Raw genomic sequence first — 18424 nt, forward strand, 5'->3', positions numbered from 1 at the left:
TCCAGTAGAACACCTTTGGGATGTGGAGGAATGAGAGATATCTATCCAACAAATCTGCAGCAACTGTGTGATGCTAAAATGCCAGTATGGGCCAAAATCTCTTAGGGAATGCTTATGGCACCTTGGAATCTATGCCACAAAGAATTAAGTAAGATAGGGGCAGAAACTGGCAAGGTGTACCTAATGATCTGGCTCGTCAGTGTGTGTATCAATAAACTCAATGACACACAACATAAAAAATAAAATGAGTTCTTATTTGCACAAACTGGATTTGCTGCAAATTATTCTAAGCAATAGTCTTATTTAGCTTGATTAACTGAGAACTGATGATAAGCTGCCTCAAAATCCCATCAGAGACTGCATCCTCTGTCTGTGTGTGGTTTCTGACTTGTTAGAGCAACACATCACTGCAGTGGGTACATACCAAAGCATTTTGTGGCTTTTAATCAGCTGCCGTGCTGCACAGTTTTTCCACATTTGCTCTCTGCTGTTTTTAAAGCAGCTGTTTCAGGTGAGTCATCCTAAAATGATTTACACTGTCAGTATGTTTCTTAAAGTAACACGCTCACTCCCAAGTACAGGTTACAAGATTTCTGCCGTTTGTATGAAGCTTGTTCAAAAACTGGTGCTCCTTTCTAATTATACAGCATGAAGGCACTTTCCCACAGTTTGGTGGGAAAGCTTGACTTGGCCCTTCCTCTTCCTCGATTATTTTACCACTGAAATTGAGCGCTAATATTTTATGGGTTAATTATCCCATTCACATAAGAAATATGAAAAACATTAGGTTAGAAGAGTGTAGCACTTTAATTAGCATTTCCCTCCCCTGACAGGCTGATCTGTGCAGTTTTGCTCATTTAGCTGGAACCACTATTCCAGTGCAGACAGCTGAGAAGCTGTTCACTGGCACACAGACTCGGGGAGGGTGGAGGGACCCGCAGGAATGCTTGTGAAGAAGAAGCCAATTTTGAGACAGGTGTGCGCACTACACACATGTTTACTGTAAAAGTGTCTTTTATATGCCGGCATGGTCGGCTGCTTCCCTGTGCAAGCATGGGCGCTCTAAGCTGCACCCCCTTGGAAGTAATGAAATCTGTTGTCAGCAAGACGTACCAGCGAGTGCACAAAATGAGCATCAATAGCCTTTTCTTGATGTTTATCAGCACGGGCCTTCTCAGACAGCCACATCATGTCAGCTCTGCAGATCTGTATCACAGACACACAGACTCCTCTTAAAGAGGGGCTCCATCTTGCACACAATCACATCCCTGTCTCAGAAATACACACGGCTTTACCTGTGCAAAGGGTTTCTCTGGTCTACCTATACACAGATACACATATTTTAGTACAGCTATCTTTGTGGGGACCTGTCACTTACATAATACATACCACGCCCCCTTACCCTAACCATAGATGTCATTACTGAATACCTAAAGTCAAGTATTAACCTTCGGCCAGCTATGTAGACTTTTGGGGTCCAGCATTTTGGTCCCCACAAAAATGTCAGATCCCACAAGCATTGTGGGCTTTTGTTGGAGCAAGTCCACACACAATTATATAACCATGATTTCAGAGGATATAACATTAACTTACACTGAGTTGTGGAAATGTGCTCTAACATTAATTAGAACTGCCGCGTGAATAACCCCTAACCTTTTGCTAATCTTAAAGCAGTCTTTACTTTAAAGGCCACTGCCTTTAAGGAGTGTTGTGTTTTGTCCCCATAAGAAAGGAATGCCTGTATAAGGTTACTTTCTAGGGAGATATTAGTCTCTATAATATGCATACCTATTGGACCACACACAGTCTTTTCAGCCACAGGAAGGATATTTTAGCCCTGCTTATCAGCTCCCAGAGTTAATCAGATATTATATGCATCCCCCTTAACATTGTATGTGTATCAAACAGTGACAACATGTGACTGTCATTGTAATGGTGCGGCTAACCTGAGGTCAGGTTGTATGCTCGCTTAACAGTTGGCATGTGTAATCAAATCATAATCAGTGGGTTTGTAGATAGCCGTGGGGCTATGTCAGCAGTGCTGAAGCATCTGAATTTAGAAATAAAATCCTTTTGTAAGGGTAAGCCATATTCTGGTATCCCAGCTCCTGGGTGACCACTGTGGTAAACATGGATTACACTCTCAAACACACATATTTACATAGCTCATATCTTGTTGGAATCCCCCCCCCCCCACACACACACACATCCAAAGTAGTTTACATCCTGCTTGAAGAGCTTCATTTGGAACGTATGGGATTCTTTTTAACCCAGACAAAACACTTATATGTATACATGCTGGTATCAAGACACCTTTTGTTAAGTGAGTTACATTCACTGGCCACTTTATTAGGTACACCTGGCTGGTACTGGCTTAGACCCACTTTAATAAATGTGCAGCAATTGCATGATGCAGTTGCTTCACATTTGTTAGCTGTATATCCACGATGTGAATCTCTCGTTCCACCACTTCTCAAAGGTTCTTTTCTGAATTAAGAGCTGGTGACTCTGGAGGCCAGTTGAGTGCAGTTATGTGTACTGAGTATTGTTATATTCAAGGATCCAGTTTGATCTGAGCTTTGTGACATGGGGACACTGTGGTCTTAAGGGGACGGACATGGTCAGCAACAATATTCCGGTAGCCTGTAGCTTTTAAACGATGCTCAGTTGTCCTGTCCTGTCTCTCAGAATGGCACATACGTTTTTGATTATTACACTGTAAAATTAGTTGAAATAACCAAATAAAAAATTCTGGGCATGTAGATGAATATCTGAAGAAGTGTATTAGATTTTGTTTTAATTTAATAACCAAAATAGAATTTAGTGGTTTGTTGCCTGAGGGCAACATTATGCTGTTAGGCCACTTTTCCCAGGGTAATAATACTAAAACAGAGCTCCTAAATTCTCCTAAATTATGTCTGGACGTTTAGGGTCATTCCCACACTGAGAATGGTGAACTTGATGAGAGTAAAGGTAGATCCCAGAATCAGGTTTGAGGAAAAATTATTAAGGCATAGTATGAAAATATTTTAAAAAGTTTGTACAACCACCCTGGTTTTTCTCTATGGACACTGGCTCTAATCTACTCTGCCTTTATTCAGTTCTCTTTGAAAGGCCAAAGTTCAACCACTTAGCTATGAAAATATGGTAACAGTGCAGTCAGTCTTGGGTGACTTACCCCCTGGCACCCCTGATCGAATGTAGTTGTGCCCTGTTGCTAATGTCTTTTTCATTTTTACTTGGTAGGGTTACACAGACTTGTTCTCATGTCTCTTGGCTAGCACTATAGCACATTTCCTGAATTGTGTCAAGGCTTAAGTGGTTTCCTGTATAACACAAAAACGGCTCATAAAAAAAAAACAAAAAAACCCCTTTCTCACAATTTCTGGCTCCTTTGCCAGTGTCTCTGACATTTTGTCTGTCTGATGGATTATATTGCTAAAGTTTATTTCACCTTGAGAATAACAGAAGGCTTTCACTCGTGAACAAGAAAAAAAAAACAGATATATGTGCATTTTAGTGTTTTTACTTTGCATTCTGGCTAAGTGTCCCTTTTGTTGTCGTTCCAGGCGTCCCAGGATGAACCTTCATATCTGCCTCTCCTCCCTCTTAACTGTGCTGCTTTTTCAAGGTCGGTTTATTGATTTTATTACTGTTTTGCCTTCTGTGCCTCAGAGCCATTAGTGGGAGGAGTGTTTTAAGTACTATTTTGGAATATCTGCTTGCGCATTATGGATGCTTTGTAAATAAAAGTCAGTGGATACAGCGCTGTCTCAGGGTTAGTACTGGAAATAAATGCTAATATTAGGTATGTACTGATGGTTATGGTTGTTTTTGCCCAGGAAAAGTTTAATGTCCTTGTAAATATAGTGTTGAAAATGTTCATTGTGTTGGTGCTTGTGAGAACATTTAAGGCCCAAGTTTATGCCCTGCTTGATGGAAAATGTGTGGTGAATCACTGAAGCGCCTCTGGACCACCTGAGATTCTTTACGAGACATTTTACAGCTTTAACCTGTCAAGTCTCGACCACTGAAGAATTCTTCGCATCAAAGTGCTTTCCTGCCGCGTGTGACATGCTGCTTGTTTTGCGAGGCAAACTTTGCATCTCTTCCATAGCATTGTTCCCGTGGACCAGAGTCCATCGGTATGTGCCTGAGGGAAGAGGCAGGAGTCGTGGGGCAATATAATCCTTGAATTGTTTTCAAAAATGACAGCTTTAGCCCCATCCTAACTATTTATTATAGGTCATTTTAAGACTTTGAACTTGAGCACACCAGACTGTCTTACCCTGTCAAGAGACGACACGCTGACAACACAGATAACATGTTTCAGTGCAAGATATCCATGTAATCCAGCCTGTCAAATTGAATTCCACAGATAGGGGCAGGCTAATCCTAGTTATTTTTCTGATTTCAGGGAGATATTGTGTTCATCTCCCAGACTGTAGTGGGACTGATGCCAATTGACATCAACCCTTCAGCTGCAGGGTTTACATTTATTATCTTGTTCCTGATTTTTCTGCTAAATCTTCTTTCACACACATTAAAGATACAGTCATTCTGCTAGAGTCGCTTGGCTGAACAGATAGATGTTTTGTTCAGAGCACTGTGGGCCCCACACTGACCGTGAAAATGCTGCTTGCCAAGAACCTAAACGTCCACTGTCAGGAGTGCTTTGGGGCTGCGGCGTTGTTGGAATTCGAGGAAGCTGAAAGGGTCAGGATTGTGAAGAGGTCGGAGAGCAGAGGTCTGGTTTGCAGGTGGTAGGTTTCTTTAATTATTAGTGTTGTGCTTAATGTTTCATGACCCGATGAAGGCCTTTACTCCTGTGAATGAATGGTTGAAGAAAAAAAAAATTCTCTCAGAAGAAATAAAGTCATGAGCTTTAAAAAATGATATTATTGCCACTTCAGAGTTTTAGTTGTGCTCAAAATTTAACAATAAAAAATTGAATTTGTTTTATTATTTATATGTTGCATACTTTCCCTTTATTTTTGTTTTTACAACCATTGACATGTCTTTTGCTAAATGCATGTTGCATTTCAACATTAATCATCCGTGGTTGGCTAGCGGAAATCAAATTTAAACAAAGGTTGTCAAAAATAATAAAAAGCACTCAAGGTTAGCGGTGAGTTTGCGAAAGTCTTGACACCCTGACTTAAGCTGGTTCCCTTCTTTCCTCTGGAAGAACAGTATTCTCTACAAAGTAGTTCATGCCCTTCTTGAGCATTCAAAGTGCTTTATACAACATGCCGTATTCATGCAAGTTCTTTCTGTCCAACATTTACACACATGTATATATCGGAAAGTAACTCGGAGTTCAGTGTCTTGCCCAAGGATACTTTTGTAATGCAGAGTGGAGAAGCAAGGAATCAAACCACCAACCTTCCAATTAGTTAATTACTATCCTCCTGTCTATTCTTTCTTTTGCCAAAGGCAAAAAGGCCCCAAAAATCATGTTTAAAAGAAAAAAAAAATCATTGTCAGCCAGTATTTTTCTCCTTGCCTCTCAGCGGACAACATCAGTGACAGAAATATGAGTGCAAAATATGAGGACAAAGCCAATGTCGGCACTAAATAATCCCATCAAACTTTTGTACATGCAACCTTTCTTTGATGTTTTCGGTTGCGCTTTATCGTTTGGCTCTTTTGACTTTTTATCACCTGTTTTAGCTGATGTGCAGGCACTAAATCAGCATGACACGGACAGCCTGAAGCATTACAGGAGGACGAACTGACACTTTCTTTCTGACTGAAAAGAAGCACTGTGGTATTCAGAGTGTGGAATCTGTTCAGCGTGGCAGCGCACGTTTGTAAAATCACTCAAGTGCTCCCTTCTCTGTGCCGAACAAATGCCTCTGTCGGACAAAAAGCCATGTTCACACGAAAACATGTCCTTGCTCTCCTCTGAGCCGTACGTGTGCCTGAATAGAAGAGCGTCCTTTGACTGAATGGAGCGAAAGAATGGTTTTCTTCACTTGTCTGCTCACATTAGCTTGAAATACTCAATTATCCATTAGAATAGGGGTCATGTGGGAGTCTATATTGGCTTTAGGGAAAGCATCCAATTTATTGGTTATTTTACTTTTCTCACGACGCTATAGGATGTCTGAACAATGATAATAAATAAAGTTAACGTGAAGAGTAATGGTCTACAGGTCAGAGCATGGTTTTTTATATGAAGTATTTTGTGAATCTGAAACTGATGAAAAATTGTGACTATTAATGGGAGCTGGTGAGGATTTCGCAAACCCTCAGATTTATAAGTATTTGAAACCTTGTGGAGATCCGGACCCTAAATGTTTTAAGCTTGAATATGTTCTTTTAGATTACAGTAGTCTAGACACATTTAGAAAATCAGTTAAATGTGTAATAAGCCACGTTTCACCTATTTCTAATTTATTCCAAGTTATTTTGGCCTCTCTCTCAGAGGTTAGTGCTTAATATGTAAATTTACTGTGACTGTAGGTGAATAAATAAAGACTGAATTAATATCTGACTGCTCTCTGTGTTGTTGGTGCCTGCTAGTTCAGCAGGGCACCTCTGTGCAGGAGATTCAAACCAGCCATGAGAACATTGTGAAAATCAACTCTGCAGGAGAAAGTGAGTACCTTACAAAATGGTTAACACATAAAATGTACAGTCATGTGAAAACGAAGCGCACCCTCACTGCTTCCATAGGTAAGTAGCAGCCAGGGACTTGACTTTTTGATCATCAGCAATCACCTCTGTAAAAGCAGCAGTTTTGGCAGTTCTGTGGTTTGGAGCATTCAGGTGTGTGTTAACACAATGCCACAAAGTTGATGCCCAGCAAATTCAACCTAAGATCTGACTGCACAATCCTCTTAGAAACTGTATAAAACCAGAGAACTAGATCTCACATTCTACAGGCCTCAGTTAGCATGTTAAATGTTAAAGTTCATGATATCACAATTACAAAAAGACACAACAAGTATGTTTTTTTTGGAAGGGTTGCTAGATAAAAGGTGCCTGTCACTAATAAGAACATGACAGCACAGCTTAGGTTTGCATCTAGACAGATGAGCCCAAAGTGGAGATGTTTGGTCATAATGCACAATGCACAAACATCTCTTGCCACATGTCAAATTCAGGGTGATGATTTAGGATTGCTTTGCAGCCATAAGACCAGGGTACCTTGTAGTCATTGACTCAACCATGCGTCAATGGCTTAAAGTATTCAGTCAAATGTGAGGCCATCTGTCCAGCAGGTAATGCTTGGTCCAAATTGGGTCATGCAGCAAGATAAAGATCAATAGAACAGCAGAATCTACAACAAAATGGCTAAAAACAAGAGAATCAAGACACTTAAGTGGCCCAGACAAACCCTCAAGCTGTGAATAAGCAAATAAGCAAATTTTAATGAACCGGAGCAACACTATGAACAACAATGAGCCAAAATACTTCCACAATGACGTCAAAGACGGATAAAGTCTTACAAAAAAAATTACTTCAAGTTACTGCTGCTAAAGGTAGTTTTACAATCTACTGAATCACTGGGTGAGCTTAAAAATGTTCTTTTTCACATGAGTGTAGGTGCTAGGAATTGTTGTGACTTGCTTGGCCATGCTGTCAACCTGCATGCCTGTAATTGGATGTAAGTCAGCTGAGCGGCACACAGTAAATGAGCCAGAGATCCTAAATCAGAAATGGATAACAAATTGTGAGACAGAAATACTTAGAAGTTGGTGGTCTGTGTCAGTGGTGTATGTGACTTTTCTATAAGCAGATGACTCAAATGACAGACAGATGGCACATGCTGCATGTGTAATGTGCCCCTAATGACTCTTTTTATAATCAGCTGAATACTCACATGACAGCTTATGCACCCAGCAAGTACAAACGTGTATAAAAGAGAGAGAAAGCTTTTTACTTGGTAGTAGTTTAATGTGTGAAAGGGAAAATATAAGAAAATAAAATGAGCTTTGGCATGCAGAGTTTGTTTTCTCTTATTATGTCTAGATACTATTTTTGTCTGCAACGGTCCATTTGATACCCAGCCAGGAAAACCAATATAATACAGGAATGTGGGGAAGCTAGTGAATGAGTTTGGACCTATTGACCCATCTTTGTCTGTACCCTCTGTGTGAATTATTCTGTGTGTGTTTGCTTTAATGGGAAGTGATGCAGTGCTCAGCAGCCATGGATATTCTCTTCCTCATGGATGGTTCCTACAGCGTCGGGAAAGGCAGCTTCGAGAGGTCCAAACACTATGCGATCAAACTCTGTCAAGCACTAGACATCGGACCAGATAAGGTTTGCGTTGATCTCTGTCTCTGTCTCTCGCTGTCTTCGCATCCTGTCAGTCAGTGCTCTTGTAATTTCTCCCTGTGCAGGTGCGAGTTGGTTTAATTCAGTTTGGCTCAACTCCTCGGCTTGAGTTTACCCTGGACTCATACTCCACCAAGCAGGAGCTGAAGAAGCAGATAAAGAGCATTTCTTACAGGTGTGTCTCTGCTGCCATCTGAGCACGAGTAGTTCAATATGTGAACTCAAGCCTTTAACTTAAGGTTGGTTTTGTATATTAATGAGTTATAACTACGAAGGATCCGGGACATAAATGAAAGCTTTAAAGAAATGTGGAAAATGTGTCTAAACAGGTTCTCTTTGACAATCCATTATGAAATTAACTGTTTTAAATCATCTGCGCTCACTGGAGACGCAGGCAACATTATTTTAAGATTTTAATTAGCAAGCAGCACTTCTAAGGATGGAGTCAAAACATTTGTGGCTCACAGCTTTCTTTGATTTGGAAAACAGAGAGCCTACATTGGCAGGCGTCCTCTTTATTTTTTCTTCTAGCTTTTCCATTGTTATCAACCGGCCTGGAAGTGCAAGATGCTGTTGGTGCAGACTGAGATTACAAAACTGTATGTGTGTGTTATATTTGCCACCGAAGATTCAGTAGTTCATCTATTTTGACAGCTGAAAAAAAAGACCTAGTGCTAACAAAATGGTATGTCCTTGTTGGAGGCATGGCTTTTTTTTATGTTTTTAAAACCAGACTGTCATGTTTAAGAAAAAAAATCCAAGAGTAAATGAACAAAAAAGGTGATAGAATTAGGTCGAACATATCCAGACTGGCAACATTTTCTTGTCCTCATCTTATATTTTACAAATCCCTTAAACTATGCTGACAGCAAAACACGTACACATCCACACATGTGGCTAAGTAGCACCAAATGCTCCCTGAAAAGGAAAACAAATTAATTTCAGATTAGAGGCCCTTCACAGGTGGTCACTGGATATTGGATAAGTGCATAAACCGAGGAAGAGGATGGTAATTTGACCAGATGTGTGTGTGTGTGTGTGTGTGTGTGTGTGTGTTGTTCACAATGTGGAAGCAACATTTTGACCCACCAGCTGGTTTGAAGTGGGTACATAGAATTGAAACCTATAACCAGTCACATTACCACAAATTTAATTAATGTAGCGACAGACTCAACATCAGTAGAAATGTTATAGCAACTTTTGAAATGTTAGAGAACTCCAGAAGGGAAGTTTAACTTAAGGTAACATTAGGTATTTTAGTGTTTATGCATTTTTATTGGATTTATTGCATTATTATCATTATTACCAGTGATTAAAGTAGCAAAAAAGTATTATCTGTTACCTTTGATGTAACCTAATTACAGTAAACTGATCACTCCAATATAGCACATCATTGTAAACTTTATTCTAGTTCTGAAAACTGCAATAAATTGACCGTATTTTCATGCAACCTTTAATGACATGAAATTGTTATATTCCATTCGGCCAGTTCAGCTAATCATCATAATAGATTCAATCTCTCAGAAACTCTGAATTAGGACATTACATCTAAAATTAAAATTAAAATTTCAGTCAAAAACGTTTCAGTGGCTGAGCAGTGCTTTGCTTTGAAACTAATTGCTCCAGCCCACTTTAACCTCTGATTAATACCAGTAAAAGTCATGTAGTTAAGTGCTTAACACATTCATTTGGCAAGCAAAAGGTTGCGGTTCAAATTCAGCAGGCGACACAAATCTCTGTGGTGTTTCACCAGAAAGGGCATCTGGCATAAAATGCTGCCAAATCAAATGTGCAGACCTAGCTGGTGACGCTTAATGACAAGGGAGCAACTGAAAGCAGCTTTAACTGGAGATGTGTTATTGTTGTTTGAGGTTATTGCAGTTCAAAGAAGTGCAAGTTTCCTAAGTTTCAATATTTTGAAGATATTTGTGGAGTATATTTTCACACAGATCTGTTCTAAGGAGGTAAGATTGGCGAGTAAGCCACTTGTAGCGTTTGTTTCACCACATCTGTCGTCTATCACCTGGAAAGGATCTTTTTCTCAGTGTCTACACTTTGAAAATGAAAGGATGGACATTTATGTTAAACAAAAACAAAACCGAAAATGATTTAAATGTGTGTCATGAGGCCTGGGGTGATGAAACGTAGCCAACATACATTTAGAGTCCAAGAACTTAAAGAGAAATCCATCCAAATGTAATCTTTAGTTTACTTTGGCTGTGATATGCAGCAGTTTATTGACCTTGCTGACATCTGCTGTAGTACAGTACATGTGCTCTAACTCCTCAGTATTTTTCAAACAAAAACACAGAAATCCTGCTATTTCGCTTTTCCGAATTCTGTACCCACAGGGGAGGCAGCACCCAGACAGGCCTGGCTCTGAAGTACATCCTCAGGAAGGGTTTCCCAGGCGGCCGTAACTCTTCCAGTGTGCCTCGCATCGTCATCCTGATGTCAGATGGGAGATCTCAGGGCAACTCTGTGCTGGCAGCTGCTCAGCTCAAAGACACAGGCGTGGTTGTGTTTGCTGTGGGCTTGCGCTACCCCAAGTATGTTTGACAGCTCCACAATAAACTTTCCCTATAATAATTCATTAAAGTATGTGTACATTTCTTTATATACTAAGCCATCTCTATATGTTTTCAGATGGGAGGAGCTTCACGCTTTAGCCAGTGAGCCAACAGAGAGCCATGTTTTCCTTGCCGAGCATTTCCATGATGGTGTCAATGGCCTGTACACGACACTGAGCACGTTCTCTTTCTGCAACGCCACACCCGCAGGTTGGACTTTCCACTGACAACTATTCGTGCTTGTTTTTTAAAGAAATAAATGGGAATCCCTTTCTCTAACATCCTTGTTTTGTGCTGCACTACCCCCTTTTTTCTAGTCCCTCATTGCTCAGTGTCCAGTCTCCTCCTAACCCCTGTCTCAACCCTGTTCTCCAGGCTGTCAGATGGAGACATTTTCCTGTGAGAGGAAGACATTGGAGACAGTTAAAGAGCTGCAGGGGAACTACATGTGTTGGAAAGGTTCCAAAGGCTATTCCCCATACACATCTCTCTGTCCCTACTACAGGCAAGTGTTTAAAGGTTTTACTTTCAAATGTTGTAGCTGCAGTATACAGTACTGTGCAAAAGTCTTGAACTTCTTCTCATTTCTTTATACTTTGCTAGGAATGTTGGTGCAGTGGTTTATTTTAACATGTGCATAAATGGAAAAACACAAAAACACAGCCTTGAACTCTTATAGGCAAGAAAGGTTCATGTCATGTGTCATGTCTTTGCTCAGTTTTCTTTTCCTATTTCTTAACGATGTGACTTTGAGTAACGGCTCATTTGCTTTATTTTTTTTTAGATGTGTCGCTACTTCTTTTGTCCTATTTATCCAGATTTCTCAAATTCTTTAACAATTCTTTAACCTGCTAAGTTGTCTGTGTAGAGACAACACAATCGTGAGGTGGCTCAGGACTTTTGCACAGCACTGTATAGTTTCCTAATATGATCTGTTTTGGACGTTGCATTGGATCTAAGTGTGTAACAGTGTTTTTCCCCCCCTTATTGCTCAATGAGCCACAAGACAGCAGTGGAACAGGGTAACTCCCATGTGTTAATGTGCTGTGTCAGTGTGAGGGTGTTAATAAAAAACAAGCTACAGCAGTGTAATTCTTTCAGACCTTCCCAGGCAAAATTAAAATGGCCTTTGACAAAATTAATTTCACACAACATTGCAACTTTACCACAGCAAAATGGCCCGAGGCAAGTGGAAGTAGACCATTACACTCAAGGTAAAACTATTTTTTTGGGGGGAAAAGCACAGAAAAGAAGTAAGGTGTGTGCTGTTTCTAGTACCTGAAACTGTCTGGATGAGTGCTAGCAATTTGCATGACTGGCAGATCCAACTGAGATCTAAAATGCCTCTGGCCACTTATTATATTAATTAGTTTATCAATTGATGGGTGGTGCTCAGGGAATGTGTTTCTGTTACCTAATAGGGAAAATCAGAGAATGGCTTATGGGAGTCAGAAACTTCACACACACATCACACTATCTAGAAGCAACTGTTTTAAATGCTAACAAAATCTTTTGAATTTTGTGTTTTACAGGTACAACAAGGTTTATACGAGACACCAGACAGTCTGCCATAGAACAATTTGTCCGGGTAACAACGTCGCCCTGCCTGTTTTATCCCTCCTGCTTCTGCTTTTTACTTCTCTGAGATGCTGTATCTGCAGCTCACGTTCTTCATCTCTCTCTCCGCTGTAGATCCCTGTGATTCTCAGCCATGCCTGAATGGTGGAACGTGTGTATCAGAAGGTTCAGAGGGCTACCACTGCGTGTGTCCTCCTGGCTACGGAGGAGACCCACACTGTGGTCAGTACACTCAAAGCTGCTGACTACATGCTAAGGCTATGTCTGATCTTACACGTAGAGAGCAAACTAACCAAACCATCCATTCCTTCTTAGCTCCTGCATTATCGCTGGACTGCTCTGTAGACCTGCTCTTCCTGCTGGAGGGCTCTGCCACACTCACCTTGGAAGGCTTTCTCCGCCTCAAGTCCTTCTTAAAGCGCTTCCTGCAGACTGTGATTGGCTCTAGCAGCCCCAGCAAGGTCGGCCTGGCGGTGTTTGGCGGGGAACCACGAGTCGAGGCCCAGGTTGGCAAGTTCAAAGGAGACCTGGGGAGTCTTCTTAAGGCTGTGTACTCACTTCAGCTAATTGGTGGTGAAACAAACACGGGGCAAGCCCTCCGCTATGTTACCCGCCATGGCTTTATGAGCACGCCGGTCTTTGCCGATGTCGCGGACGACCTTCCCCGTGTGGTGGTGCTGCTCACCGCCACTCCTGCCACAGACGAGGTGGTTGAGCCATCTAAATATGCACGAGACAGAGAGATCTTCCTGATAGGAGTGGGACCTGACAGCTTAAAGGAGCAGCTGAATAACATCACAGGAAATCCACAGAGGACCCTCACCTACTCATCACCTGATAGGCTCGCTTCCAAGATCCCTGAGCTGAGGGCCAAGATCTGCAGCGTGGATACGCAAGGTACTTAATCTGATAGATGTGCTGAATATGTTGGAACATTAATGCCACCATTAGGTCAGATACTACTGAAAGGGTTGCACACAAACAAATCAAATTAGCTATCCATATTCTTTTTTTTTTTTTGTTTTGTTTTCTTTTCCAGGTTGTCTGGGTCAAGCTGTAGATCTGGTGTTTGCCCTGGATGCTTCAGGTGGTGTGGGCCGTGATAACTTTGCCACCCTGCAGGACTTTGTGCGCAGCATCACCGTCCAGTTCGACATCAACCGTGACGTGGCTCAAGTGGCCCTTGTGGCGTACAGTAGGAGAGCCACCACTGTTTTCAAGCTGGACACGTATGAGACTGGTTCTTCCATCATTCAGGCTGTAGGTGACGCCAAGTACGTGGGTGGAGTGGCTTCGACGGGTGGGGCGTTGCTGCACATCCACTCTAATGTTCTCACCATAGCTAATGGCGCACGACCCGGAGTGAACAAGGCTGTAGTAGTGGTGACGGACGGCACCGGTGGGGATGATGCTGTCGTACCAGCTCAAAAGATAAGAGACAATGGAGTCTCAGTGCTTGTGGTTGGTATTGGAGATGTCCAGAGGGAGAGGCTGATGCAGATTGCTGGTGCAGAGGAGCACATGATCTCAGTGCCGTCTTATGAGGATCTCAAGTACTTTGAGGATGTACTGGTGCAGATGCTGTGTTCAGGTAATGATGCAGGGGAACTTGTCTTTTACCAAACATCCTAAACTCTTTTTTTCTGTTGATAAGGAACTGTTGTGAAACTGATCTGCAAACACAGTTTTTCTTCTTTTTCCTTTACTTAGCCTTTTCAGAGATGTAAGATAGTTTATTTTAAACTTAACATGAAAAATAATTGGCTGCTTTGTGCTGATTCCTTCCTTTCAGAGGTGAAGAAACCTGTAAACCTGTGCAAGCCTAACCCATGTATGAATAATGGGGTCTGCATCTTGTCAGAAGGGAGCTTTCGCTGTCAGTGCCAAGGCTATGAGGGGCCGCACTGTGAAAGAAGTCAGTGACATTCATGAAAGTTTTCTTTCCTTATATCCTTAATTTATACTTTTCATAGCTTCGTCAGTGTCCCTTCTGCAAAACATAAGTGCAAAAACAAAGACAAACTGATTTAGATATAGATATCCTGATATAGCATTTGATCCCATAATTAAAGCTCATAAATTAAACAGTAAATGTAAATGGACAGAATTGGTTACAAGTCATGACTTGTTGTGTGGTTTGTTTGTAGGAAGCAGCAGGTCTTCATCCAGAGGGGATCTTCCAAGACCTGCTGGTCTGAGGAGGAAGAGCAGGCAGAGGAAGAACCACCAGGAGCTTCTGCATCGCTACAAACTACACCGTCGAAGACATACTCCCTGACATGCCCTGCACTTATAAACACAAAGTATACACTGAACATATGAACACTTAAGAACCGAGGATGCTTGCAGGTAGACAATGGAGCAAAGGGAAATCTAATGTTGCTTTGTTTTTTTTGCTTCAGTGTTTACAGTTGCACACAGTGTCAGCAAGTGTTTTATATGCATCTGTACTGTTGTATCCATTTGTATGTTATTATTGTTGTCACTGTTGTGCAAAAGTCTCAACACGGTTCTCTTGTATTTAAAGGATATAAACTTTTATATTATTAATCAGTGTCAGGATTCTAATATTTTTAATGCATAATAGTCACAACTTTATTTCTTTACATAACCAAAAAGAAGGTCCTGCCACTCCCTCCGTTTCCATTTTTAAAATTACGCTCCATATTTTTACACGCAAATCCAATAAGCTGGTCGAGGTTCATTTGGAAGAAAAAAGTACATTCATATTGTAAAATTTAAATATACAAAAGGTAGTTATATTCCAGTGAGGGGTGAAATAATTGAGGATTTCAAGACAAGATGGCAGGTACATTTTGAATGAATTGATGGGAAGGTATCTGAAACTAAAGGAAGGAAACAAAAATGTTTTCCCTTACAGAAGTAAAGATTTGATTCATGTTATAGCAAAATGAGACATTTTTATATATATATAAAAAAAAAAATCAACCCATATTTTTGTCAGTATATTTTTATTTGAATAAAAAGTGCATTTTTAGCTAGCAATACAAGCCCAAAGGCTGAATAATGGTGTAACTATATTTACATCTTGGCTACCAGCATATATGAACCAAGCTACAATCTGTGTACAGAGTGGCTGATTTAGTAAGGGGGCCTCTGTCTCGTACTTCAGTGGTTTTTAATTTCAATGTTTCAAAGTTTAAACGTAGCATTAATGCATTTCTTACACTGGCCAAAATGCTACTTCATCACTTTCCTCCCTTTGCAAATAGAAACAAACTTTAAAAGTCATTGAATTTAAGATTAAATCCAGTGGTATCCAAGTACACGAAGTGTGCCTCTGTGGCTCATCATAGTCTTGACAAAGTGATGGTTTGGTTGAAGGGCCAAGGGAAGGGAGGTTCTTGATTAAAATGTCTGCTCATTCGGTGGGTCAGAATGTGGTGACGGGCAACTAGACCAACATAAACTTCTGAATTTCAGAGGTCAATGAAGATTTCCTCTTAGGTTGTTGATTTCTTTTCCCATTCCTATGAATATAAAAAGAAATAGACCTACCAATTATAATATGTCTTTCAAGATAAGATATTGACATTGATGCTTTCTGTGTAAATAAGAATCTCACCTTAGCTTTCTGTAGGACGTTGCCTTTTGTGGTCATCATGGAGGTGGGTCTGCCTTTAAGAGCAGACGCAGAATTGACCGGGGAAACTGAATCTGCGTTAACGTTGCTGCTGGAGGGTTGGGAAGAAGATGATGGTGACAATAACGATGGTGACGACGACGATGATGATGATACATGGGGAGAGCCTATCGTTGATGCTTTAGGCTGAGGGTAAAATAGCAGCGAGATGGTTAAGGTTCACATTTCAAGCATCATGCACTGATTTGAAAAACACAGAAACCATTTAGCAGATGGATTCTGAGGTGTATAGAAAGCCAGCCAGCACACTAACCATCGGCGTGTCCTGGAGGCTGCTGTCCAGTGTGGTTCCCAGCGTGAAGGGCCCTGACTCCACTTTCTTCAGACTTTCCTTCACTTCTACCAACTGTAGCTCCACCTCCACCCTGTGCTGCTCTGCCTCTCGGCACGCCTCCTCCTTCTGCTTCAGACGGGCTTCCAATGAGGCCTGCTGCTTGGGATCTGAGGACAACAAACTGCTGTCAGTCCCCATGTGATCAGTGCAAATCTTTGAGTCATACGGACACTGCAGGTGTACCTTGGCAGGTGCTGAGCTCCTCTTTGATTTCCCTCTTCTCTTTCTTGAGGTTTGCCAGACTGATTTTCACCTCCTCCCTCTCTTTCTCCAGGCGATCACGCTCGTCGATGTAACGCCGCATGTCTGCCTCTGTGCGGTTCTTGCCCAGCTTTATCTCAACTGCACCGGGGCATCCTGGTAATTGAGCATTTATAATTTTAGAGGACATAGAGATTTAATAACCGTAAAAAACCCCAAACTTGCCCAGATCTTAAGCTGTGCTTTTAACTGTAGAAGATGCAGGCTGTCACTAGAGGGAGCCATGGTTATGTAATAGTACAGAATAGGAAGCAGGTGTCAAGGAAAGTAATAAGAGCTTCACTTGTACTTCTAACATATCTGCTTCATGATGAAAAGTTGTTGAATATATCTGTAAAAAGGTGAGTGTGGTGATATTAAAATGAAGAGCATGCTTGCTATATCTTTTTTATATATACAGAACTCAGCAAACCCATTGCCCCATTTGTCCTGACCTATAGTATGTGCCTTGGGCCTTGCAGGTTGTGGGCTGTGAGGACGCACAGCAGCAGTGTGAGATGTTGGACCCTTGTGGATTTGTCCACCAAAGGAATTGAAGGCCTGTGTGATTCCCAGGCTGGTCTTCTTAGTGGTCTCTTGGCTCTGGGTTGAGGTCTTGACTGGTTGAGTTTGTGGCTGTGATGGAGTGGGAATCTGGGCTCGTTCTTGTTCTGGTTTGCTGGTAGCAGAGGGTAAGTTTGTCCCATTTAATGCGGGCATTGAATCTGGCTCAGTATTGTTAGTCGACGTCCCCTGCAACCAAATGATGCGCAAATTATTAATGTAGAAAGTAAAAAATATTTTCTAGAGAAAGGTTTGAGGTTGTCAATAAACTCTAATTTCCTACCTCTTTAACTTGAGGAGAGGAGTCCTTCTGGTCATCTGCTGGTATTAGGGAATGTCTCGAAGCTTCTTTAGGGGAAAGTTTTCCTCCAGAGGATGTATGAAGGAAAGAGCGCACAGGGACAAGGTCTAGGTAAATCCTGTTTTCAGAGTCTTGTTCTGTACCCTGTGGGCCCTTGGCATTGTCTTGTGAGCATGTTTCATTATCTTTCTGGAGATTGTTGCCCTCGCAGTTCGTCTGGCTATTCTCCTCAGCATCCTGTATGACACGAGAGGAGGAAATTAGGAAATGGCTTGTGGCCAGATGACTGAGTCAATATTAAACTGAAAGTTAAAATCTCAAAACATTGCATCGGGTTTCGTGACAGCATACCTCTGGGTCAGCTATAGAGGCCACATCATCGTACAGATCATCAGAGTTGTGAGAAATAGAAGGTAGGGTGTCTATGTAGGTGTTTGGCTCTGAATACCTCCTCTGCATCAAGCTAGAGAGACACACAATAACAAATAACCTTGTGCAGCGGTAGTCCTCTCCAAAAGCTCAGACTTCAGACTGCTTAAAACAACGGCGTTTAGACAGCTTTATATACTCTTGTATCTGGATGATGTCAAAGAGAGGGGATGTTATTATTTTGGTCATCTGAGGCACTGTTCTGGCTGTGAACACAGCAGCTGCAGTTCAAATGTTTTGTTTGTGAGGACTGACCAATCAGAAGAAAGACAGTTTTAAAGCAGTGGCTGTAGCTTGAAAGATAGAGCAATCCGTCTACCAATCATAAGGTTGGTGGTTTGACCTCTGGCTCCTCTATTCTGCATGTCGTCCTCGGGGAATATAAGTTTCCCTTGATGCATCCATTGAAGTGTGAGTGTGTGAAAATGTTAGATTAAAGGTGATTTGGCATAGAA

The 18424-nt window shown here is 41.4% G+C and overlaps 2 protein-coding genes across 3 annotated transcripts in view; one reads left to right on the plus strand and one right to left on the minus strand.

Moving 5' to 3' along the window:
* Positions 1-4632: 4632 nt before the first annotated feature.
* On the plus strand, positions 4633-14715 carry vwa2 (von Willebrand factor A domain containing 2). The gene is made up of 13 exons (XM_063482332.1): positions 4633-4747; positions 6529-6603; positions 8141-8274; positions 8355-8464; positions 10641-10838; positions 10936-11069; positions 11235-11364; positions 12392-12447; positions 12552-12659; positions 12753-13334; positions 13477-14028; positions 14230-14352; positions 14585-14715. Exons 1-13 carry the CDS (start codon positions 4633-4635, stop codon positions 14713-14715), a joined length of 2448 nt encoding a protein of 815 aa, XP_063338402.1.
* A 687-nt stretch (positions 14716-15402) lies between these two features.
* The window catches only part of afap1l2 (actin filament associated protein 1-like 2), a 40867-nt gene continuing 37845 nt past the window's right edge, over positions 15403-18424 (minus strand). For both annotated transcript variants that reach the window (XM_063483025.1, XM_063483024.1), the window contains exons 13-19: positions 17892-18003; positions 17523-17777; positions 17131-17428; positions 16619-16792; positions 16355-16542; positions 16024-16227; positions 15403-15928 (exon numbers count right to left, since the gene is read on the minus strand). In XM_063483025.1, coding sequence (XP_063339095.1) covers positions 15902-15928; positions 16024-16227; positions 16355-16542; positions 16619-16792; positions 17131-17428; positions 17523-17777; positions 17892-18003 — 1258 coding nt within the window. In that variant the 3' untranslated portion in view covers positions 15403-15901. The remainder of the gene's footprint in view (positions 15929-16023; positions 16228-16354; positions 16543-16618; positions 16793-17130; positions 17429-17522; positions 17778-17891; positions 18004-18424) is intronic.

Source organism: Pelmatolapia mariae, linkage group LG8, assembly GCF_036321145.2.
Source record: "Pelmatolapia mariae isolate MD_Pm_ZW linkage group LG8, Pm_UMD_F_2, whole genome shotgun sequence".
Lineage (NCBI taxonomy): Eukaryota > Metazoa > Chordata > Actinopteri > Cichliformes > Cichlidae > Pelmatolapia > Pelmatolapia mariae.

Bases quoted from the DNA above. Each gene is read 5' to 3' on its own strand.
- vwa2 (XM_063482332.1), top strand. From the start codon at position 4,633: ATGCTGCTTGCCAAGAACCTAAACGTCCACTGTCAGGAGTGCTTTGGG. The intron at 11,070-11,234 runs GTTGGACTTTCC...CCTGTTCTCCAG, and splicing joins CTGCAACGCCACACCCGCAG to GCTGTCAGATGGAGACATTT. The intron at 13,335-13,476 runs GTACTTAATCTG...TTTCTTTTCCAG, and splicing joins CTGCAGCGTGGATACGCAAG to GTTGTCTGGGTCAAGCTGTA.